Source organism: Bactrocera latifrons, unplaced genomic scaffold, assembly GCF_001853355.1.
Source record: "Bactrocera latifrons isolate USDA-ARS-PBARC rearing strain unplaced genomic scaffold, ASM185335v1 scaffold_542, whole genome shotgun sequence".
NCBI classification, from domain to species: Eukaryota; Metazoa; Arthropoda; class Insecta; order Diptera; family Tephritidae; genus Bactrocera; species Bactrocera latifrons.
The window spans coordinates 74483-100971 of NW_017537204.1; the positions used below are offsets into that span (position 1 = coordinate 74483).

At 34.2% G+C, this 26489-nt stretch overlaps 1 protein-coding gene across 10 annotated transcripts in view; it reads right to left on the bottom strand.

Annotated features, from left to right (window-relative positions):
* The window catches only part of LOC108974283 (RNA-binding protein fusilli), a 54822-nt gene extending 33996 nt beyond the window's left edge, over window positions 1-20826 (bottom strand). The window contains exons 1-3 of one of the 10 annotated variants that reach the window (XM_018942001.1): window positions 18810-18878; window positions 18589-18738; window positions 11357-11730 (exon numbers count right to left, since the gene is read on the bottom strand). In XM_018942001.1, the coding sequence (XP_018797546.1) occupies window positions 11357-11485 (129 nt within the window). In that variant the 5' untranslated portion in view covers window positions 11486-11730; window positions 18589-18738; window positions 18810-18878. Of the gene's footprint in view, window positions 1-11356; window positions 11731-17339; window positions 17701-17737; window positions 17928-17947; window positions 18081-18509; window positions 18739-18809; window positions 18879-19017; window positions 19046-20532 lie in introns of those variants that run through there. The other 9 variants (XM_018942005.1, XM_018942006.1, XM_018941997.1 and 6 more) reach the window with 9 other exon arrangements.
* Between the last annotated feature and the right edge of the window lie 5663 nt (window positions 20827-26489).

Sequence of the window (26489 nt, forward strand, 5' to 3'; positions counted from 1 at the left end):
TGGCTTCACTTGGAATATCTAATTGGCGCCACGTAGCGAAAAGAAGAAACGACTGGCGCGCTGTTGTTAACTCGGCTATAATCGCGTAAGCGGTGTCTAYGCCAATCAAGAAGAAGAAGCCTCTTTTTGACCAATATTTGTCTAAATCCAACCAAAACCGTTCAATCCCCTTGGTAAACCGAATACCAACAGTTGACTTTTGACAGAAAATATCGTTCAATGTATGAGATATGAAATTGAAATTCACACAGAGTCCTTTTCTGACAATAGTATTTCATTGTGTCAAAATTGGTTGAATCGGGTCAATACTTCCTGAGCCCCCATATACCTAATGTAAAGATTTTAGAATTTCTAGATCACTTTATGTTGCCTATATACGCCAATATTTGAGTCAAGTCCCAATGAAAATTGCAGAACATATTTTATTCATAACAGTGTATCTTTGCGCCTAAAATAGATACAATTGCGCGAAAACTTGACCCCTCCAACACAACCCCCTACCGATATTACTACTATTACTAAAATTTTCGGACATCCATTTAACAATGTTCCATATGAATTCTGATTGTAGGTAAGGCACCTAATTGAAACCGAGAGAACATTTTTTTGAGAAAGTGGCATATTAGTAGTATGTGGGATGAGCAAAAATAGATAAAATCTAGTCGGCACTACCCCCTTCTCAAATATATTCAGTATAAAAATCAAAAAAAAGTTGCCCCCGAACTTAGTCCTTCCTAACTTGTTTAATTTAGTATATTGCATTATTATATTTAATCATGCATTTTTATTCATTTTCATTCAGAAAATCGCTTTAAATAATTTTGTCTGGTTTTTGAGACCAAATGCTCCTATGTGCATAGTAGCAATAACGCCCACAAAACGGCGTAGCTCGAAAAATCACTACAAAACTAACGTTCAGCCAATGTATACTGAAGTCTGAAAATATTGGAACCCACCGCTCTTATAACGCTTAGGTTCCGAACTACTTATAGTGCTAAAACTGACTTAAATATATATACATAATCGTAGAATATGAAATAATAGGGTAATACCGCCCACTATCATATCTAACTTATTACCGATTGGAACCAAAATTGAGTTGTCATATTTCTATAAATTCCTTATGATATAGAGTAAAATTGCGCAAATTTTATAAAAGTACGCCTACATACTAGTCCACCAACGTCAATTTGACCACTTTTAGGATATAAACAAATATATCCAAATAACGCTAAGTCAGAAAAATGTTCCTAACGAAACGCTGATCGAAAAACTTTCAAATCTGACTTATTATTTATTATAACATTTTGACGGTAATAAAAATTATTCATACAATCCCAAAACCTAGTTGGAGATAAATACTTCTAAAAATATCATAATAATAAAATTATTATAAAATGTTATTCAAATCATTAGATTTGTAGAGTAGAACTACATAATGTATGTTTCGAAAATATAATTGATAAAGTACAATGCTTAAAACCATCCAGAACGTAGTAGGACATGACATTAGCCAGTCATTGACATTCGTATTCTCCATACTGCGTTCATACCGAATGTCTTTAAAATTAAATAAATTCATGAGTCTACATGCATACCTACACATATACATACATATGTATGTTAGATTTTTAATGGGAAGAATTCGAAAATGAACATCATTTGACAAACACATACTTCTAATTTTAATAAAGCACATTTGTGCAAATAGTTAACGATTTTCGGAAAACAAATTCAAATCAAACGAATGTATTATAACTATGATAAATCTCCCAAAAAAAATGAAATATGTAAATTAAGTTACCAAGAAATCTAATATCTTTAAGATGTAGTTTGAGTATAAATTTTAGTAAATTATGATCAGAATGAAGATACGAGTTGAAATCCGGGTCCCATCTGTCTGTCGGATGGACGATCCGTTTGACCAAGCTGTAACTTGAGTAAAAATTAAGGTATAAGGGAAGTGGCCTTGCATACAAATTTTTAATATACAAAAATATATCTCCTAAACCGCTAAATCAGTTTTAACCAAATTCGCTCAAGACAATTGTTTTTAGCATTCCTATCTGTTCAAATATCATTGAACATGTTTACTTATCAGCAAAGCCGAAAAGATTCTTTTTATTTATATATTTTATTTCCCCCACCAGTGGCAGTGCCTATCACTTATTACCCCCACCCGAGGTAAGGAATAAGGGACGTAGCGCTACAATAACTTTTACTTAACTGGGTGTGACTTGAAAATTTATGATGAAAAATACAAAAACCACCATAAGGGTTGTTTTGATGTATTGTATTCTTATTATATATTTTCTTTTATTTGCTGCATTTTTGTATGCAGTCAACTGATAGTGGACTATATATTATTGTTCAAGTAATTTGAACACTATCCACGGTGTGAAAATGGGTCCAATTGGCTGATAACTCCGTCCCACCGATCTGTTAAAAACTACTAAATGTGCTATAAATCAATAACTAAATACGTCAAACACATAAGTTTTACGTCCGGAATGGTACAAGAGAGCTTTATAGAAGACACTGTCTAAATTAGACGATAGGCATAGTACCGCCAATATTTTGGTAAAAACTTATATCTCGCGACCTGTTCGATCCATTTTTCGCTGATTGGAAGTAAAATATGTAAATACTAAGTGAGTCTTGGCATTGAAGATACGTTATAAATATAATGAACTAGAGCCCGCCGGCTTCACACGGGTATTAAACAACCATTTCAAAAGTTATATTTTCTACACACTCTCCCACACATAATTTCTCGTTTTTGCTTGGGGTCATTAAAAATTTCTTAAATGGAAGTATATTTATTGATACTATTCTTATTGTTTTTAAAATGGCCTTAACTTTATATTTTACTTACTGTGAACGATATTTGATGTTAATTTATTTTATGACAGCAATATAAATTGATTTTCAAGACCTCCGGCCTGAGATCAACATACATTTGGTCATGAGGAAAATATTATTTTCGTAGGTCAATCCCTCCTATGTTGAAAGTCTGGCCTTGGGACTTGTTTATAATGAGAGCAAAAGCAACCTTGTCCCGTTGTATATGTTTGGAGGATTTCCTCAAAAGTATAATTGAAATTCCAATTTTTAAAGCCAATTCATTTAGTGGCAGTCCAGAAAGGGTTAACGAATAATGGGGATAAGAGACTATGTCATCGATATTAGTCACGTCTATCGATTTGTATTTTTTTATTTCCTCGGGAATTTTTGGATAATTAGATCGTTTATTTCGTTAACACTATCTTTCCTGGGTGACACTATTGCCCTAGAACACAACCAATGAAATTCCTTTTCGTGCAAATTCTCGATGTCAGGGGTGTTCACGATTTAGGATAACGGAAGTTTTAAAGAGGAATAAGCAGTTTGTCCATCCTTTAGAAGATTTGCAGCAAATCCGGACAAAAATCCAACATATTTTTATCTATATAAATAAAAATTAGCTGTTGTTCATTAGTCTGATTAAAACTCGAGAACGGCAGGGCCGATTGAGCTGATTTTGCTTTTAAAATGTTTGTCGTAGTGCAGGGTCGGTCTAAGCGGTGAGCAAATAAGGAAAATTTGCGAGTAAGATAGAATAAGACGACAATTCCATTTTCCCATATAAAAGTTGACTTTTGAATCGACAACATAATATGAACTTTACTCATAACATCGTGTATTTAAATTTCAAAATAGAAAAATAATTAATGTGTTGACATGTTTGATGGGTGCCAAACTTAGTGTTACAAAATCTCGAAAATATTTTTATTATAATAACATTTAATTGGAGAAATACTGAAATACTGCTAAAAGTGATTTTCTTCTCGCTGTTTACAATGCCGAAGAAAAGAAAACGACCTGACAGGTCGTCGAAGTTGTGTTAATGTGCAACGAGCTACTTTACGCTCCAACCGCACTAATGACCAGCGAGAGGCTGATAATGATAACAGTCGTACAAGTATGGGAGAATTACATTCAAGAGTAAATAACTATGAAGTGGATAGGCAGAGAATGGAACAAGTTCGTGCACATCGATCACAACAGCAGCGAGCACGGGATAATGAATTTAATCGATTCTGCAGACGCAAAGCTCCTGTAAACCTCGAACGAGGAGCATTTTCCTACGATCCGGAAATTGATTATAGTGCCGACAAATCTGTGACGATTGGGGAAATGTCAGTCATTTGTCAACATTGTAAAGCATTAAAATACAGTAGTGAATCTGCAGGATTTTGTTGTGCTGGTGGCAAAGTACAATTGCCAAAATTGTTTCCACCACCTGAACCGTTACACTCATTAGTTAATGGGATGGAAGGTGAGTCTAAACACTTCTTGGCTAACATCCAAAAATATAATAATTGTTTCCAAATGACATCGTTTGGTGCAACGCATATAGTAGAAGACGGGTTCATGGGCACTTTCAAGGTAGTATACCATAATTGTTTTAGTGAAATTCTAATTTGTATTTGTATCACAATTAATTTAATCAGTCCTTAAACAATTAMAGATACAAGGACMAATTCATCACCTACTGGGGGCAATKCTGCCAGYGCCAGATGCAGATCATAAATWTTTGCAAATTTATTTTATGGGCAATCAAGATGCGGAAGTTGATACACGTTGTGGTCATAATCCAACCGTCAAGCGAACCATTGTGTAACAAGTGCAAACATTTCTTTACGAGAATAATGAATTAGTGAAGGTGTTCAAAATGGCACTGGATCGAATGCCATCAGACAGCCATAATATTGTAATAAGAGCCGACAAAACACCTGCTGGAGAGCATGCAAGGAGGTTTAATTCACCGACAATAGATGAAGTGGCTATTGTCGTYGTTGGAGAGAATTTGCAATCAAGAGATATTGTACTTCATCGCCGGAACAATGAATTGAAACGAGTATATGAAACGCATAGAGCTTATGATGCTTTACAATACCCATTAATTTTCTGGCAGGGAGAAGATGGGTACCATTTTAATATCAAAATGGTTAATTCAACAACGTAATTAAATTATACAAAATAAAATATTTTATATATTCAATATATAAATGTATTTTTTTATCATTTGTACTTCCAGACGCTGATACACACAAAAAAGTTAGTGCCATGAATTATTATGCATACAGACTCATGATCCGTGAAGGTGAAGTAAATCACATTTTGATGTGTCAACGGCTCTTTCATCAGTATGCTGTGGACATGTACGTCAAAATTGAGACTGAACGATTGACATTCATTCGTCTAAACCAACAGCAGCTTCGATCTGAAGAGTACATTCATCTTCGCGATGCAATGAATGCTGACGGCAATGTAAATAATATAGAAAGAATGACAATTTTACCGGCCACTTACATCGGAAGCCCGCGCCAAATGCACGAGTACGCTCAAGATGCGATGTCTTATGTTCGAAAGTATGGCCGTCCAGACCATTCACCTGTAACCCACAATGAAATAAAAAAAGAACTTCTACACAACCAAACACCACTTGATAGGCATTACATCACAGCCAGAGTTTATAAGCAAAAATTAAAATCTTTAATGAATTTCATTACAAAGCATCGTGTGTATGGCCAAGTACGTTGTTGGATGTAATCTGTTAAGTGGCAAAAGCGTGGTTTGCCACATGCTCATATATTAGTCTGGTTGGTTTAAAAAATAAAGCCAGGAGAAATTGAATCCATTATTTCAGCCGAAATTCCTGATGAAACGGTTGACCCAAAATTGCATACAATAGTAACTAAACACATGATACATGGACCTTACGGAGTTATCAACAACAGCTCACCCTGTATGATCGACGGCAAGTACTCCAAACGGTACCCGAGAAACTTGATTGCTGAAACCATCTCGGGAATCGATGGTTACCCATTGTATCGTCGGCGGTCAGTTGAGGACGGTGAACAATCTGTAGATGTCGAGATAAAAGGACAAGATGTTCATGTAGACAATCGTTAGATTGTGTCGTTCTCGCCCATATTGTCCAAAACTTTTGAAACTCACATCAATGTGGAATTTTGTAACTCTGTGAAATCCATACATATGTAAATATGTTAACAAAGGTAGCGACATGGCCATCTTCGCAGTAACAAACACAAATGATGAAGTGTCTCACTATCAGATGGGTCGCTATGTAAGCAGCAAATTAATGAAAGACATCCCACTGTATTCCATTTGGCAGTTCATTTGGAAAATGGACAAGTGTATTTCAACGCAAACAACGCTGTGGATAGATCGGCACGTCCACCTGTGAAAACATTGACAGGTTTCTTCTCAATTTGCGAAACTGATCAATTCGCTCGCACTTTGCTGTATGCTGATATGCCGCGCTACTACACATGGAACGCATCATCAAAGCCTTTTCAGCGTCGTAAACAAGGAACACCACTTGAAAGATATGAAAATGTATTTGCCACAGATGCTATAGGCCGTATATATGCAGTACATCCTAATAACGATGATTGTTATTATCTTAGATTGTTATTATTAAATGTTCCTGGTCCGATATCGTTTCAACAATTGAGAACAGTTGATGGACATCTGTGTGTAACTTACCGTGAGGTGTCTCAATTATTACGATTGCTTGAAAACGACATGCATTGGGATGATACGCTCAAGGATTCCGTGATATCTTCATCGCCGCATCAAATTCACACACTGTTTGCGATTATAATATCGACATGTTTCCCCCCAAATCCGAAAGATTTGTGGATGAAATAGGGATGACATGTCTGAGGATGTGTTGCATTGCCTGCGTTGTAAAACTTTGAATCCTACATTGGAAATTACGGCAGAGATTTACAATGACACATTGATCATAATAGAAAATATGTGTTTATTGATGGCAAATAAAGTATTGTCGTGTTTGGGCCTGACAGCACCCAATTGTGCTATGCAAGATGCATTAAACCATGAGTTGCAAAGAGAACTCCAGTACGATATTCAAGCTATGACCGAAGCAGTTCGCACAACCATTCCGCAATTGAACGAAGAACAAAGGATTGCATACGATCGTTTGATACAAGCTGTAAACAGTGGGTCGGGGGGGATTTACTTTCTTGATTCTCCTGGGGGTACTGGAAGAACGTTCCTAATTACATTGCTATTAGCAAAATGAGGTAGCCCTAGCGTTGGCTTCATCTGGAATAGCAGCACCTTTATTATAAGGCGGACGAACTGCACATTCAGCCTTAAAATTACCATTAAACATGCATGTCGACGAAACGCCAGTTTGCAACATCGCCCAAAATAGAGCTATGGCGAAGACTCTCCAAGTATGCATAATTGGGACGAATGCACAATGGCCCACAAGAGCTCGCTGGAGGCACTAGATAGGTGGTTTTTGGTGGAGCTATGATACTGTTGTCAGGTGATTTTCGTCAGACTCTTCCAGTAATTCCTCGATCGACTGTTGCTCACGAAATAAACGCATGTCTAAAATCATCAAATTTGTGGAGGCACGTAAAGACACTACAATTAACTACTAACATGCGAGTGTTTTTGCAACAAAATCAAACTGCGACTGTGCTTTCGAGACAGTTGCTGGATATTGGCAATGGTAAGGTCGCAGTTGACAGCTCGACCRGATTAATGACTTTTCCCACAGATTTCTGTCACTTCACAGAATCGAAAGACGACCTTATTCAGCGTGTTTTCCGGACATTAAACAACAATATAATAACCACGATTGGCTAAGTGAACGAGCAATATTGGCAGCAAAAAACAAAGATGTCGATGATCTCAATGCTACCATTAAAAATTTCCTTCCAGGAGAGTTGTTTACGTACAAATCAGTTGACACCACTACAAACCAGGATGACGTAGTCAACTATTCTACAGAATTTTTAAATTCATTGGGCTTGCCTGGACTACCACCAGATAATTTGAAATTAAAGTAGGGTCAGTTGTCATCATGCTACGTAATATTAATCAACCTCGACTTTGCAATGGAACGGGATTGGTTGTGAAGAAACTCATGAATAACATTATCGAAGCTAAAATAATCAAAGGAAAATACAAGGAGAGGATGTCTTAATCCCACGAATACCTATGATTCCAACGGATTTGCCATTTGATTTTAAAAGGTTGCAATTCCCGTGCGTCTAGCTTTTGCGATGACCATAAATAAATCGCAAGGCCAATCGTTGCAAGTTTGCGGAATAAACTTAGAGTTTCCCTTTTTCGCACATGGACAATTATACGTTGCGTGTTCGCGTGTCCGAAAACCAACATCCTCATTTATTTACCCACCACAAAAAAAAAACTAAAAATATTGTCTACCAGAAAGCACTATATTAATTAACTGTATATATGTACAGCAGTGTAGATTTATTGACCGATATCATGATGATGATGATAACTGTGTTGTATTTAATTTAAGCAAAGATTTGCTTATCATGTTCACAGTCCAAAAACGGGCACATCCAAGAAAATTTTAAATTTTTGTATATGGAGTGTATAAATATAAATAAATGGCTTAATATGTATATAATATGTGCATTTGAATCCTTACAATTATATAATAATATGTTGTATATATCTATATAAATGAAAATGAATTGTTGTTCGTTAGTCTGATTAAAACTCGAGAACGGCTGGGCCAATTGAGCTGATTTTGGTTTTAAAATGACCAAATCACCACCGAAAGACTGATGTCATAATCTTGCCGGTCGACTTTTTTTGTATTTCCGCGCTTGAGAACCGTTTCATAATATGCAGTCCACTATACTGACTGTTGAGTGGGCTCAGTCGATTTTACTGGTGCTCAGCCCAAAGTCAACAGTATTTTTCCCCTAATACAAGTTGCTTCACTTTCTCATTAACTAATAGTTATAATCTAACTAATAGAAATCATATAGATGGTATAAGTAGTATCATTTATGTATCAGCCACAGAAAAGCGTGGACGGGTCCTCTGGTATACATATAAGATGTTTAATTCTTTCGCAACATTTTTATACTCTTGCAACCAATTGCTACAATTGTTCACCTAACGGTTGTACGTATCACCTAAAACTAAGTGAGATAGAATCCGGTTGAATGTCTTTACGTCCGTGCAAACTGTAAGTAAAAATTGAGATATATTGATGAAACTTCATTTGTTGGTATCTTAGTTCAAAAAAAGTTCCAGTTTCGTATTAAATTACGATATAAAGCTGTAATTTGGTACAGAGAATTGCGGTAGCATGGAGACCGTGTGGACAAAAATTGAAAAAGTGGGCGTAGTCCCACCCTCTAATAAGTTTAACCTACAATAAGAAAGTTTCCTAAGTACAAATATTTAAAACCTCCTATGGACAGTATGAAAATAGATGAAATCGGAGGATAACCCTGCTCACTTCCCATATAACGGTACTGTTAAAAACAATTAAAATGCAATAACTAAATACGCCAGCGGCATTAAATTGTACCTCCGAGATGGTATGAGATGGCTTTATGGGAGCAGTGTGAAAATCGGACGATCCCATATCTCGTAACCAGACCGATTTCTATAAAACTTAATATATAGCATTTCTTTCACATTCCCATGTCACAGTGTGAAAATGGACGAAATCGGACAACAAGCACGCCTACTTCTCATATAGCACAATTTTAAATTCCACTTTTTCGTTCAGTTTCCAGTAAAAACTGTTCAAATTCCTATGTACGGAACGTTTAGACCCCTTACCTATAGTTGATATAACTGAAATTCAAGGATAATCCTTCTCTTATAATGGATTGTCTGTATGTCAAAAATGGGTTGAATCAGACCAATACTTCCCTTAGCCCCTATATACTTAATATAAATATTTTCGAACTTCGGGGTGCTTTTGTGTCTAAAATAGATAAATTTGAGCCAAAACTTGGCCTAGCCCCTTTATAACTAATATCAAAATTTTCGAACTTCCGACTGAATTTACTCTATATTATTAGTTTTATAACTTAAAGTATTTCCCTGGTTTTGCTTCTTGCTAATTGCAAGAGTATAAAATGTTCAGTTGCACCCGAAATTAGCCCTTCCTTACTTGTTTTTAATCAATTTTTGCAAAAGAAGAAGATATTTCCCGGTTTCGATCCTTGAAAATGGCAAATCGTTTACACCTGAACCTATGATCTTCCTCACTTGTTAACTTTTGAGATTCGCCAAACGCTGTTTGCAAGTGTGTTACAACCACATGTTGTCATGCGTGTTTTTATACATATATATGTACATATTTTAACTATCAAAATTAACAAATACATGCATAGTTCGTTATATATATATATAATTGGTAAATATCCATTTATTTTTAGACAATAGTTCGGACTTCTTTTCGGAGAAAGTCGCTTTATTAAGATGTATTAATATTATAGTAATCGCACTAAAGGTAGAAATAAGTATCAGGTCAATTGAGAATTCCCCGTCCTACCACAGTAAAAACATTTTTTTTGCAAAATTGGTTTTTTTTTAATGGCACACTGATTATAGCGACCCTCCAACTTTTCGATACCATTTTTGTAGGACCATTTGTCCTTTGCTTCAGAATATGCCTCAGGTTGGGTGATCTCTTCTTCATTCCTTTCACACCTTTCTCATACTCAAATATTCTAGAATGATATTTCGTACACATTCAGTGGATATCTTTAGAGTGCCTGTTGTTTCGAACAACTTTATTTTAGAGTCATCCAAAACTATTTTGTAGCTTTTTTGATGTGTTCGTCAATAACAACATCTTTTGGACGCCCACTGTGTTCACTGTCTTCGGTGCTTATTTTACTACGTCTAAATTTAACATACCAATTCTTGAAAATTGATTATCCGATACAATTTACAAACTAGTGATCCGAAAGCTGTCAAATTTATACACACGCCTTTTCAATGTTAGGGCTAATCAAAAGCCATAATTCAAGTATCGTCATCTAGGGTCAGGCCGGTGACTTTTCTATAGACCTTTTACAGAGCTAATGATAAAGTTAGGAGAAAATGCTAAGATCGCTTTGAAAACGAAACATCCACATTTAGGTTTGTTATTATATGCATAAATAGATACACTTATACCAAGAGAGTCCCAAATTACCTGCATGCGGTTCATAAAATATTACTAATAAAGTAAATTTGTTTAAGGTTAAATTAAAAAAATTCATGTTTTTATTTAATTTAACACACAAATTAAGTTATTATGGCCAACATAATATAATGTTTATTTATTTTTAAACCTAAAAAACCTCAGAACCACAGTTCAAATAAAAATTGTAAGAGAAATAAATTTAAAAGTTGACTATTAAATGTATTCAGTCATCTATACTTATAAACTTATAAAATAGGAGTATTAAATATAGAACAATATTTATAACTACAATCAAATAGTGAATATTATTATGTCATCAAAGTTAATTACCTTTCCGCTACTAGCTTCCAAAATAATGTACACTAGCAATATTATTTCCCTTTCATCCGCTCCAAGTCCTGGCCCATTTTGTCCACATGTTGCGATATATAGCGACACCAAATATTCTGAGACCTGCATATTTCCTTTTTAAGGCTTTGTATATATGGCCGTTTGTTTATTAGAATGTCTTGATTATTATCACAGGAAGTCTTTTTCTTTTATTTGCTCTTGCATTTGTAATATTACTTGGAGTATTTTCTTGGATTTGTTAAAAATATTAAAGTGTTGACTAAGCAAATTTCTCTGCATAAACATATGTATAAAATTAAAGGATTTTCACATTTGTTGACACGCCTTAAGGTTTCCACGGTTTAATGTCTTTCCTGAAAAGTCAAAAACACAATTACATTTATATCCTAGATATAATATTTAGTTTTATATGTATCTATATTAGGGTGTTTTATTTTTAACTATTAATTTTTTTCATTCCCATCATGAAATTTCCTTGTTTCCTTAGTCCTTATATGTTCCTTAATGTTAATATATTAAGGACTGAAAATTACTTACTTAAAAAGCCGAATATCTCGAGAAGTATTAATGATAGCGATTTTGACCTCAGCCATTTTTTATATATATATTTATTTCCTACAAATTTGTCATGTACAAGGAAAAGTCGAGTTTAGAGCCCCATACTACCTCACCGGTGTGAGTTACGACTTTGTTGCACTGGGCACTTTTGTAGAGTGAACGACTCTAAGAAATATGCGTATAAAGTCAAAGCGATGCCATATAATAGCATTGGGCTGTAGGAATTTAAAGATAAAAAATCACGATTTTAGTGTATTTTCAATGGAACATTTTTACATGCCTTGGTTCAGTTCTTAATGATAATATGAAGGGCTCAAATTTTCTGGGAATGTTTTTAGGGTATTTCCAAGGAAACTTCGTGGCGGTAGTAAAAAGAATTATTAGTTCAAAAAAAAACACCCCTATCTATGTATAAATTACATTCATTAGGAATGAGAGTAGTACTTAAGATATTATCTAGCTATTAGACCTCAATGCAAACTATAAATTTAATATGAAGTTTTGATTGTTGCCTACCAAAAAATTTATCTCATGCAATATTTTAAGTTAAAGTAACAGGGACATATATTTGAAGATATAAGTATATGCAAGCAGGATATTAGTGCCAAGTACTGCTGAAAGCACCCTTTAAAGCGGGTTTCAAAGCAGAGTTTAGCTTATCATTGTGCTAATATGTAAAACGCATTTCATATTTAGATATCTAAAGACCGCGAAAAGATGTCCGTAACAAAATAAATAGAAACAGGGCAAATACACAGAAGTAATTAATAATAACAAAAACAAGAAAAAAAGTTAACTTCAGCTGCACCGAAGCTAATATATCCTTCACAGGTGTATTTCTTTTAGTAACTATGTGCCCAGTTTTTATGGAAACTATAGTAATCCGATCTGAACAATTTTTTCGGAGATTATTAAGCAGTAATCCGTATCAAATTTCGTGAAGATACCACGTCAAATGCAAGAGTTTTCCATACAAGAACTTGATTCCGATCATTCAGTTTGTGTGGGAGCTATATTCTATAATAAGCCGATCTGAACATTTTCTTCGGCTGTTACATTATTATGTTAGAAAATAACCTGTGCCAACTATTGGGAAGGTACGTTGTCAAATGTGAAAGTTTTTCATATAAGAACTTAATTCCGATCGTTCAGTTTGTGTGACAGCTATATCGGCCGTTCTGACAAATGAGCAGCTTCTTGAAGAGAAAATGACGTTTTCAAATTTTCAAAACGATATCTTAAAAACTGAGGGACTAGTTCGCATACATACAGACGGACAGACGGACATGGCTAAATCGACTCAGCTCAACGTATTGATCATTTATATATTAGGTTGTCAAAAAGGTCTTGCGGTGTTTTTTTATTGAATTTTCAAATGTTCATAAAATTTTTTTTGATGACTCATGCCCAGCTCTTGACCGATGCTACGGCTGCTACTATGCCGGTCTCTTTCGACCAATTCAGCGATTTTATCGTAATTTTCGACGACATTCCTTCCGAAGCGTGGCTCATCTTCGACCACCTCTACAACAGAACGAAAACGTTGAAACCATCGTTGTGCGGTGGAAATGGAAACTGTATCGGGTCCATAAACTGCACAAATTCTATTGTCGGCTTGAGATGCATTTTTGCCTTTATCGTAGTAGTACTGTAAAATATGCCGTATTTTCTCTTTAGTTTGCGACGCTATAACTCACGAACGACTTAAAAGAAACGACAATCAATCAAACACGTGTTAGCGCGTGAAATTAGATTTAAAAAAAAGTTATAGCCCGATGCGGCGAATAAAACTAGAACTACGCGCTTTCAGCGCCAACTAGCGAAAATACCGCAAGACTTCTTTGACAACCTAATATATACTTTATAGGGCCTCCGACGCTTCCTTCTGGGTGTTACAAACTTCGTGACAAACTTAATATACCCTGTTCAGGGTATAATAAACTAAAAGCTAGAAATAGTATAGTATATACATACATATTCATACGTATGTAAATTGAGTGCAAAAGCTGGTTTCGACCCATTTCAGTGCACATTTTGACGATATAATTTCTCTTTTAATCAAAAGGAATTAATTTTCCTACTTTGCTATATATCCACATATTAATAATATATGTATGCACATATATGCTTAGATGTACGCGATGAAAAGTAAAATACTTTAAAATCAGCATTTACTGTCGCTAAACTTATTCAGTTCGAGTAAAGACAGTGATTTCTCGGTCTCGGACGTGCAATGTTCAAAGGTCAGAAAGTGTATGGGTTAATCGAGTATACTCACCAATGCCGACTAATGTCGCAATTTAATGCATGACTATTTGCGTACGGACTTAGTATATGTATACACACATAAGCATAAGCTTAGATGTATTTACATATTTAAATAGTCACCTAATACATGTAACTATCTATAAGTGAAGTTATTATATTCTTTTGTCGTATGTATATCTTTATGAGCGTATTTGTGTATATGTATGTGCATCTATGTCAACTCGTTTTTATAGGAATTTATGTCCACAACTATAATATTTAAATAAAATTATAATAAAGTTTACACATACATAAACACATTCGGCAACGTCGCATCGTAAGGTTCTATGTTATCGGCTTGTGTAAGATTGTGTGTTGCTGAATAACTTTTTGACACCATTTTATATTAACTTATCATGGCGACTGAATCGTAAGATTTTATATTTCTATCCCTAAACCTTTCTGGTACTTCTCTGGCCTATATGTCCACATATGGTACTTATAACAACTCCATATATTATCATTTTATTGAACATCTATTATAGATTATAAGGTCTTTATGATGCCAATGTATATACAGTTAGTTTTTTTGCTATTCACGTCGGCTAAACTTATATTAGAAACATCTTCAAACGAGCGATATATGGTATTAACTCGACCGAAGAGTCTAAATTTAATATTATATATTTAGTTAATGTGGAAAACGTCAACCAGACCATTGAAATTCTTTATATTAGGGATATGAGGTTTAAAGTAAGATATAAACCGATTCCATTTGAATTAAGCGGTAAAGCATATAATTAAAAAAAAAAAACTTTTTCATTTAGTTTTATTAAAAAATCATATTTTGACCAACTTGAAGGATTTAAAGTCAGGTGGCAAATCATTCGCGATCAGGTTCGCGTTTTCAAGGATTTTTTAAATATGTGCACAACCCACACTCTGACTGTCTTATTCTCCATCAGGTTGGATAGAAAAACGAAAATCCTTATATGAAGTATATGGGAGTAGGGTGTAGTATCGACACATACTAGTACAATGCTTCCTTGTTTCTCCTGATTTTATCCGTTTTAGGCCCAAACTCAGCTATTGGCCGATATATGCGGTATAAAGTCATTAAGAAAATCTTTGTATTATATTATTATTTATTGCTAAGGAAAACATAGACTAGTTTCCATGCATTTTTGACATACAACATATGTCAGAAAAGGATTATACCTGAAGTTTAATAAGATATCTTAATACGCTACTGCTACTACGATCCCTTGTGCAAAATTATTTTAATTCAGTGCGTAGATATGGCCTTTTATATATTTTCGTTCATTGGCGTTATGTGAACGTTATCCTAGCCCGATTACGCTCATTTACGAACTTGTCTCATCATATTGATGACTTAAACTACTTAAGACTATATAAGCATATATCTAAACTTATTTTTTAGATAATACAAACAACCATTAGGTGAACAAAACGCAACAGTTACGTAAAACCTTAACAGCCGTTAGCTGAATTGGTTATTCCTATGCATTATTGTCAAAAAATTTTAGTATACTTCTATAATCAATCTTGCCAAATTTTATTTTTCATATTTTAACTCACTTTTACTATTGCGACGTGTCGTGTCATGTTATTTTTGTTCAGTATTGTTTGGCACTTCAGCTTTTAAAGGCTTACTATTACTATTCACAACACTATCTCTCTCCATAGTGAGTGTACACGAAGACCACAGAAAGCCGAAATCGGACTGACATATGGAATGACTTGGCACACTTTACGTCGATATCTACTAAATACAGCTTGTTCAAGAACTAAAACCGCTCGATCTTTCCAAGCGACAACGCTTCGCATCTATGTGCTCTTGAAATGTTCTAAGAATATCTGACGTTTGCGAGCTAAATTTTTTTCAACGATGAGGCCCAAATCTGGCGCAATGAGGACGAAGAGCAACGTGCAGATATCATCCAGAAAAAACAATGGTTTGGTGTGGCTTGTGGATGTATTTCTTCTAAAATGATGACGGTGAGAACGTAACCGTCAATGGGTACCGTTATCGCTAACCGAGATGCCTGAAAATGAAGCTCGTGATCTCAGCGACACTTGGTTTCAACACTACGGCGCCACTTTATGCACATCGCATCAATCAATAGATTTATTGAGATAACATTTCGAGGAGCATGTGATAACATACCGTTAGACTTTTTCCTTTAAGAGTATGCAAAGTCTAAAGTCTCGCTTTGTTTCAGGCCTTAGATCAAAACAACACTTGTGTCACATTCGCCAATTACTAATCGAAATGTTCGAACGAGCAAACGAAAATTGAAATCATCGGATGGACCATTTGAGACGTAGCCGCGGCCAACAAGTGAAAGGATAATAAATATTCCCCACTAAAATTGAAGTTTCTGTGTTTTTCTTAAAAAAGTAGCGAACCTAAAAATGCATTATATATATGATATAAACACAACCAAAGGCTATAGACTTCTTTTATTCCCATTCAGCACTTAAGCACATGATGTTTAAGAAACTTGTTTACTAATTTCATTAAAATATCACATATATTGACCGCAATAAACTCTTTAAATTCAGATGAATGTCAAAAATAATTGAGAAATCTCTGTTTCGCGTATAAGAGGCTAGGGGAAGACAAAGTTTGATTGCATTAATTTCTTTGCATTACTCAAGCATACTCAAAAACATGTTTTCACGCAATTTTATCCATTAGAATACTACACACAAGCCCGATTAGAAACGTGCAACTTGTAAATTTTTTACATTACCCTTAATTGTGACCAAAAGCTCACAAAAAGAGCTTATCATTTTCAAGCTTTTACCAACTAACCATTTTTTGTTCTAACATTTACAACTAATCAAAATCCAGTTATATCCTAAAGACATTCCGTAAGGTATGATCTCGAGACCAATTGATTCTCAATTATACCTCCTCTGTGAGTACTCTATCTCTCTAAACGTCACTCACGCAAATTTTAATTTTATTTTCAGGAAAAGTTGTTTTTGGCAGTACAATGTATGAAAATTTGGTATAAAGTTTAAGTTACCCAATTTAAAATAACAGTATCAACAATGTTCTTCCAATGGACAATTAATTCTGTAGCTCAACTGTATACATTCATATAACATATAGTATATGAGTTCATACCTACTATTGTGAAGACACATTTACGCATACTCAAAGCGTTTGAGGTAAGCAATGGATTTTCAACTAACCATTTACAACTGAAAGTTAACATTGCGAAATTACTATCGACTTAAAAATCATTTTTTTTAGTTACTACACTTTCTTCGATCTCTTTTTAATGTGTTATCTTGTTATTATTATCTCCTTTCCGTATTGGTCCGTTTTCCAACTATCACTTCTCACTTGTTACTTTGCTGTTTCGGTGGAGACTACCTGTTACACCACAATTTCTGCCGTACGTATTCACAGATTTGTACGTATTGCAATTTTCTTTAATAACTTTAAAATTTCATTTGATTGGGACTCATGTACATATATACTTCCATACAATACCAACATTACTGCACTTTTCTTTTAACCTGTTCTTCGCAAATTCCCCTTCTCTTTCTTGTCGTGTGTTCCACAAACAATTTTCATGCCATCAATAGGACTTGGTTACAGTCGTTACACATATAGTCACTATGGACGTTTGTATATTCTACGCATATATTTTTAAAACAGTTTTATTATAAAATACACTTTTATTGTATTTTTAAAAACCGTTAAATTATACATGAAACAGCATTTACCACAGCATTAAACCCACATTGGCAATAATTAAAGATTACTACGTTTAGAAATTTTCAAGTGTTACCGGTAGACTCGCGCTCATCTCTCGATGGAATGTCAGCAACTGACTGAGGTTGCTAGTGATCGACGGATGCCTACAGCCTTTAACCAAATTGCTTGTGAACATAGCCGGGAAAATGTTAACAAGTGAAACTACAAACGTATCTTACAAAAAGCAAATATACGAAAAAGAGAGTCAGTAAACACTTAAAACACATACAATCACATATCTGTATGAGAAGGTATACATATATACATATATACATATATATATATATATATATATTTGTATATATATATGTATATATGTATATATGTGTATATCACACAGGTAAGACACGAACTCAAAAGGTAAACTTGTATACATTCATAAATAAAAATATTGCTTTTCTCCAAATTTTTATATAAAGAGCTAATACGTGTATCTTTATATAAAAATTTGCAGAAAAGCAATATTTTTATTTATGTATGTACGTATACATATACATACATATATCCAAATACAATTCATTGCATACATACTCTATGTTAGATATTTAAACCATTGAGGAGTGTAGAGCTGTGCTCACTTTTCTCGTGTTTAATTTAACTCTAATTTCACCTCGGTTCTCGTTTTATTTGTTGTTATGAGTCCAACTGCCGATCTCTTCATGCATCTCCACCAGGTGTCGTACGTATACAAATACATACATAAGTAAGTCACGCTTGAATGTTTAAGCCTTGCTACCACACTCTGGGCAAATGAGAAGAACTGTTCATTATAGAAGTGTTTTTAAAAACTTAATTTCATTTGTTGGCATATTTTCCATTTCAAATACTCACGCACTTGTGCACTAAAAAATCAGTAATAGTAACTGTATATCCACTTATGTATATAATATTTTTATAGTAGATAGTATGAATGCAATTTATACATAAATGTAAGATTGTGGAATTCTATATGAATGTAATGATTTGAAGCAACTGAATGTCGATTGCTTATTGTGTATCTACAAGATAATCAAATTTATACATAAATGTAAGTGCGTACCTAGAAATTAAAACCGTCGTTCTCTATACTGAAATACAAATAAAAGATTTTTGTTTATTTAATAGTTGATAAATATATGTATGTACTGAGTGATAAGAATGATTGGGCAAAATTTTAGTAATAGGTACTGTATTTATGCTTAAGATTATTTAAAATAAATTCAATGATGTTTCCAAGAGTTTCGGAAGTTTTTGAGACATTATCAAGAGTTGTTCATCAAAAAATGTCGATATTATCATACTGAAAATATTACATTACGGAAATTTGTATTTAAATCTACGCAAAGTACACTTCACATGTGTGCTTGTGTTGCACTATTTAATGGGCAATCACTGTATGTACTATGTGATGAGAACTGTGTACATATATGTACATATATTACAGTGGTATTACTGCTGATATTCCTAACAACACAGCACACCTGAGCAACTCCCTTTACCAAGTGAGCAATGATGTTAATTACCCTCTTGCACTCTCATTATTTCCCTCGCTCACCGCAACATTGAGTAAAATCGGTCAATTAAGTATTTTCAGATTTCAGAACCATATTCTCATTTCTAATGATTGAACTGGCAGATTTAATTCATACTTAGTTCCCTTTTGTTTAATCTAAAATACAACTAAATTTGTATTTAATTAATGTAATATTCAAGTGTAAAAGTTGCCGTTTTGGTGACTGAGTTCCTAAATAAAATTGAAATACTTCACGTACAAATTTTAAATTCGAAAACGGCTAACTGTAAATAAACTAGATTGTACAATTTGGTTAGAAGTGATGGATGATGATGACAGTTTTTATAAGTTCATTTTAGAAATTAATACCGATTTCACCACCTTCCAAGGATAAATATTATTACTGAAAATATCCCTTTCTCATAGATATATGTATATAATATGTATTTATATCAGACGTACATATATACATACATATATATCTAGGCATATTTGATAAGTGCAACAAAAGGAATATTACGATGGACATATGTACGTATATGTTTGTATGCTATAATATACAAATATATGAACATGAAAACTGTTTAAACACCAGTTCGATGGAAGTAGATAAGATATACTCACTTATCAAATTTTAAATATGAGCACATAAAGTCATATATAAATATATATAAGTAAGTACACATAAATAACTTTTAACAAAAAAATGAATACCATCTAAGTTCACTTAAATTTTCAGGTCTATTAGGCCTGCATGCACGTAAAACTTTCGCTACGACTCAAACTAAAGTTCTGTCGTTTCTCTTATACAATTTAAAAATTTCGGAGCCTTAACATATAAATATGTATGTATGGTATATATTTGTACAAAATTGACATTTAATGCATATAAAAATTCTTCATAAAGGATTCTGGAGCACTTCAATTTTCCAACCTATTAAATATTATTGGTTTCACGCAAACATTGAGTACACACAACTCTCCGAAACCTGATCACTCTTCTGATATTATTTTGAAAGAGAAGATCAAAACTCTCACAATTCCATTGTCACACTTGCCTACCTGTTTTCGTAATCGCAGCAATTAACTTTTTGCCTTATTAAATCTTATTGCACTTTAGACGAGGGCTTTTAGTCATTTATATATGTATGTATATATAAAAAATATTAGTCCAATCAGATTTGAACTGGATTTAATTTTTTTTTTAACATGTTGAGAAAAGTAAGTAAGTATTTACTATAGATTCATTTTTTTTTAATTGGTTAAAAAGCTCAAACAAAGTTAATACGTTTTAGCAGCATATTTAAGGCGCAACGAACACGGTTTTACTGGCATTTCAAGCAGCAACAGCCATCATAGCCATACTCGTTCAACGTTTAGACTAGTATCGTAAGGTAAATTCTTCCAAACACATACAGCAACAGGTTTTTACGCACTCTCTCAATATACTTTTATGTGTAGTTGTAAACATACATTACACTTCATAATGGAGATTACGCTGGCTTTACGTTTACCTGTTAAATAATACCATACCTATGAGAGAAGAAACCCCTTTTCGCTGTGTTTGTATTCAAGTATAGTGATCTTAAAAATAACCAGTTCAGAGAGATATACATATAAAATTTTCTACAAATCAGTGGGGTAAATTTGAGGAGTTGAGTTTTACTAAAAAAAACTCTACACCTTTTAATATTAGACTGTTTTCCAAACGGTAATATTTTTATCTGTGTTGGAAATGGAAAATGTTCCTATGGTGTAAACATATTTTACATTTTGCTGTGACAAATGGAAAGTAAAATGTTGACAGTAAAAATTCAAAACAAACACAATTGCATTGCTTGAATGTTTGATTTGGAAATTGAGTTATTAAATATATTCATTAACTGCAATTTTTAAATAAAATAAAATTTTATTAAGATATAGTATTATTAAATTCGGTTATATATGTACAAATATAATTATATATTCATGTATCTTTCTCTTATTCCATTTGCATTAAGATCTTTTAATCAACTACAAAAATATTATTTTAATTCATATTTTAATATTTGAAATTAGTATATAATATTTGAAATTTAGTTTGCAATATTTCGGATACATAACAAAAATTCAGTATTGAATGAAGTAAATAACAACATAAACAAATGAATAATTACGAACAAATAACTAGGAACATATTTTATTACATACAGCTGGCATATAAATTGATCAGGGTATTATAAGTCCAAAGAATATGTTTTTCTTGTTTTCGTCATTATTCACAATTTGTATACTTCTGCAACCTGTTACTACAGAGTATTATAGTTTTGTTCACCTAAAACTATTCGAGATAGATATAAGGTTATGTGTATAAAAATAATCAGGATGACGAGAAAAGTTGAAATCTGGTAGACTATCTGTCAGTCCGTCCGTGCAAGCAGTAACTTATTAAAAAAATTTCGAGTTCGTAGATGGACATAGTCGGACCACTGCCACGCTCACAAATCGCCAATAAACAATAATCTCTAACTAAGCACCTAATTATGTAACTGTTATTTTGTGGAGATAATCGCACTAGTAAGACGTGTCTGTCATTTTTAAAAAGTGGGCGTGGCCCCGCCTTCTAATAAGTTTATTGTGCATATCTCCTAAGCTACTAAAACTAAAACAACCAAATTTGCTGGGCGCAAATAACGGGTTCCTCAATAAGAGCTATGCAAAACTTTTTTTAAATAGAACAAAAACGGTTTGGAATATTAATGAAATTCGTTATTCCTGTGAAAGTATATTCGATGCCATTATGTATGGAACTCGATTTTTTTACGTGGCCATCGCGGGCATGTTTGGAGAAACCCGATATTGTTGCAATTTCAAGTTCGATATTCGTACGAAATTCTGCAGTCCATAGACTTAACGTAACCTAACAGGAAATAGTCGAATAATCGTTTGCTGTCCCTATCGGTCTACTTTTATAACGTCCCTATTGAAAAACCTGTTATAAACGATCTCCTACCCACAGCGTGAAAATGGGTGAAATCGGATGATAACCCCGCTCACTCCTTATATAACGGTACGATTTAAAACTACTAAAGCACAGTAAATCAATAACTTATTACGCCAGAGGCATTAAGTTTTACGAAATGATACGAGGGGTTGATTGGAACGAATGGGAAAATTGGATAATGGGCGTGAATACAGTGAAATTGAACTACAACCCAGCCTACTTTCATATAACACAATTTTTAATTCCACTTTATTCTTTCTCCTTCATAATTCAAGTAATGATTAATATAAAGAGATACAATTTTGCAAACATTGTCAAAATCCAACTAAAACTATTCAAGTTCCTAGGTACCGAATATGTGGACAAAATTTCGGTCAATTTGTGAGATATACAATTGAAATTCAGACAGAATCCTTTTTAACACGCTTTTATTAGCTTCAGTTATATGTATGTATGAATGTTTGTTTGTAACTTTTTTAAATAGTACTGAAACGAAGAATATTTGAGCGACACTGTAGGAAGGCGTAAGTTTAAGCAGCTCACCAAAAAGATGCGCTTAAAAGTATGCAACATCTATATATAACTACTTTTGGTGACATTTGAATAGCAATAGCATACTGAGTTAGGTGTCAAACGTTCATAAGATGCAAGGTTGTACAGTGGATCACGCAGTAATTCATCTAGACTCTAGACCGTTTGCTGCTGGACAAGCTTATGTTGCACTTAGTCGTTGTAGATCTTTGGACGGTATTCAAACTAAAGAACTAGACTGTTCAAAGTTGACAGGTAACAGTGAAGCTTTAGAAGAAAAGATTCGATTAAGAAGTAATAATTCTTAAAGTCGCCAATATAACTTGGTCGCAAATAATATAACAATTAGTCAACGAAAGGTTACAAATAGATATTAAACGCTGCCTAATTATCGATTTACTTAATCAATACTACATGTAAAGGTTATGCCCAGATAACTAGGCAGAAAGCTGCTGACAAGTGTCAGTAGTTCAATTATTCTATACGCGGCACCAATTTGTTTATGGGGTCAGTAGAATAATCTGGCCAGTTTTTTCGAGATTTTTTTATTCACAGACATTTTTATTCTACAATAGAGTTTTTTTCAACTGGAGACGAGACGTGAGTTTGTGCATTTGACGACAAAACTGTAGTACGATCTAACGATTGCCGCTCCAAAATTTAGTCGAAATTGAAACAACCAAAGTTCATTGAAGACACTAAAAACGGAAAATTTTATTAATAATACAGATTTGTATTAAAATACGTTAAAATTTAGTTTTTTGTTCAGTCAAATTTGATCAGATGGGGCTATAAATTAACAAGTAAAAAAGATCTAAATCGCAGGGCTCAAAGAAAGGGAAATGCTTTAAGGTGAAAAACGTCAAACAGAGGATGGAAATCCAAGCAATTTTATAATTTTATAGTATCTATAGTTTGTTATCGAACCGATTTTATCTATTTTTCCCAATCCCACATACCATTAACATGCCTTATACTAAAAACCAGTTACATATACAGTAGAGTCAGACGGAATATCAAAAATCCTGATATTAGTTTTTTATAGGAGCTGGGTCAAATTTTCACACGATTTTATCTATTCTAACACAAAGGTATACTGTTTTGAGTAAAACACGTTCTCTCATTTTAAATGAGATAACTCACATTTTGACCGATATATGCCGTACAAAGTTACCCGGAAGCTCGAAAATATTTATACTAGAGATATGGGGGCTAAGAGAAGTATTAGCCCGATTCAAAACATTTAAGACATACAGACATGCCATTATCAGAGATGGATTATGGCTGAATTTTAATTATATATTACATCTCACAAATTTACCGATTATTACATTCCTGTTCACTCAGTTCGCTTCCAGAGTTCCCGAGGGGACCAGTGTTTTCCTACAAATTAAGCGAATAGTTAATAATTGGAATATTTTTATAAGTGATTAATTCGAATATTTATTTAAATATTGGGATTACCGACAAAGGAACGTGTTCTAGCTTTTGTAGGTTGTTGTAATATATTAATTTAGTGGTATGCCTGCCAGTACGTGTCTCAAAATTAACGCAAGATTTAAATATGCCGCCATTTATTTAGTAAAGTGTTGGCAACCCTCAAAAAAATACAAATCGACGCTGACAGTTTAGATTCCGTAAAAATGAAGTGTCACGCGTTACAACATGTCATGGTTTAGGGATAAATTTTAGAATAGCATCTCCCGATTTCGAGGTTAAAATGGGTATGTACGCATAGAAGAGGACCAAGGAAAAAAATATATATATAATTGCCTCTGACTTATGGTTTTTCAGATATTTGCATTTAAAGTTAAAAAATTCAACTATTTAAATGTTGGGCACTGGAAAAAATGCCGCCTCGTCACTGAAATTTCCCTCAAAGTTATTAAGATTTGATGTTAGGTTTTTAAAAAATTTAAATATTTAAGGTATTGCAAATAATTTATTATATGCATAATACTTCAGTATAATATAAAAAATATAGGTTCTTGTTCTTAAAACTACAAATTTTCCACTGAGATTGACTAATAATTGTATTACAATAATTTTTTTCACAGGCAAGCACGCCTGACTTCAGCTACAGTAATAAATATTCGATATGCAACTTCTACGTTCGGAAACTCTGTATAAAGGTCGTTTGCACGGAAAAATTTCAGAATGTCAGAAGGTGAATTTTGTTTCATCTTGTTTCCAGTGCAATAAGCATGGTAGTGCACACATTCGTCCTCCAATGAGGACTCAAGATCTGAATAATAAACATTTTGTAAACGTTTAGCTCGGTTACGAATCTTTTTATTATCCAAATTGCCAAATTCAATAATAACTGAGAACTTTTCATGAATCTTTTCATATGCAACACATTTTTTTCGCCATTCATCTAGATTGTCAAGAATGACATTAAAAGTGTTGACTCTAAAGTGGTCTCGACCTAACATTTGCACATCTCCATCCCGTGATTCATTAGCCTGTAATTTTCTCTTTCTTTTTCTAAAAACTGTCGTTTTATATTCTTTTATCTCTGAAATATTTAAAGCAGTTTTTTTCATAGATTTCGAATTCATTTCTCGTATCAGCAACAACTTTGACTGGGTGCTTGCAAGGAAATTATTTACTGCGGACTCAGTCAGGTGGGCCATGGCCTCGTTCGCCAAATTCAAGTCCCCGGGAGCGGACGGCATCTTCCCGGCACTTCTGCAACAAGGTGAGTAGACTCCACTGCCACACCTTGTACATGTAATGAGAGATAGCCTGGCGCTGGCGTACATCCCTGAACCCTGGAGGATWGCTAAGGTGATCTTTATCCCGAAAGTGGGAAGGCAAGACTATTCGCTGGCTAAATCCTTTAGACCGATCAGTCTAACCTCCTTCTTGCTAAAAATCATGGAAAAGATCATAGACCACGAAATAAGATCGAAGGCTCTTATAACCTGCATGCAAATCAGCATGCGTACAGAGCAGGCAGATCGACGAACACCGCCCTTTACCAGCTAACCTCGGAGATACAGAGCTCGCTGGACTTCGGGGAGGTGACGTTATGCGCCTTCTTAGACATCGATGGTGCCTTTGACAACGCGTCCCACGGGAGCGTAGTAAGGGCACTGGAGAAAAGTAATGTGGCACACACATTACACCTACAATGCGCAGGTGGATAGAGGCGGTACTGCGCACCAGAATGGCTGAAACCACATCAGGAGGCACCAGTATTCGTCTCGGTACTACAAAGGGGCTGCCCACAGGGAGGCGTGCTATCCCCCCTGCTGTGGAGCATAGTCGTGGACGAGCTGCTGGTGCTGTTGACTAACAATGGAATCCGCTGTCAGGGATATGCGGACGACATTGTTATTATAGCCAGAGGAAAATTTGTGAGTACTCTCTGCGATCTCGTACAAAGGGGACTWGGTCTGGCCAAGGGTTGGTGTAATAGTGTCGGACTAAACATCAACCCCTTGAAAACGACCATCGTCCCGTTTACGAGGCGCAGGTCTCTGCCGGGCCTAAGGAACTT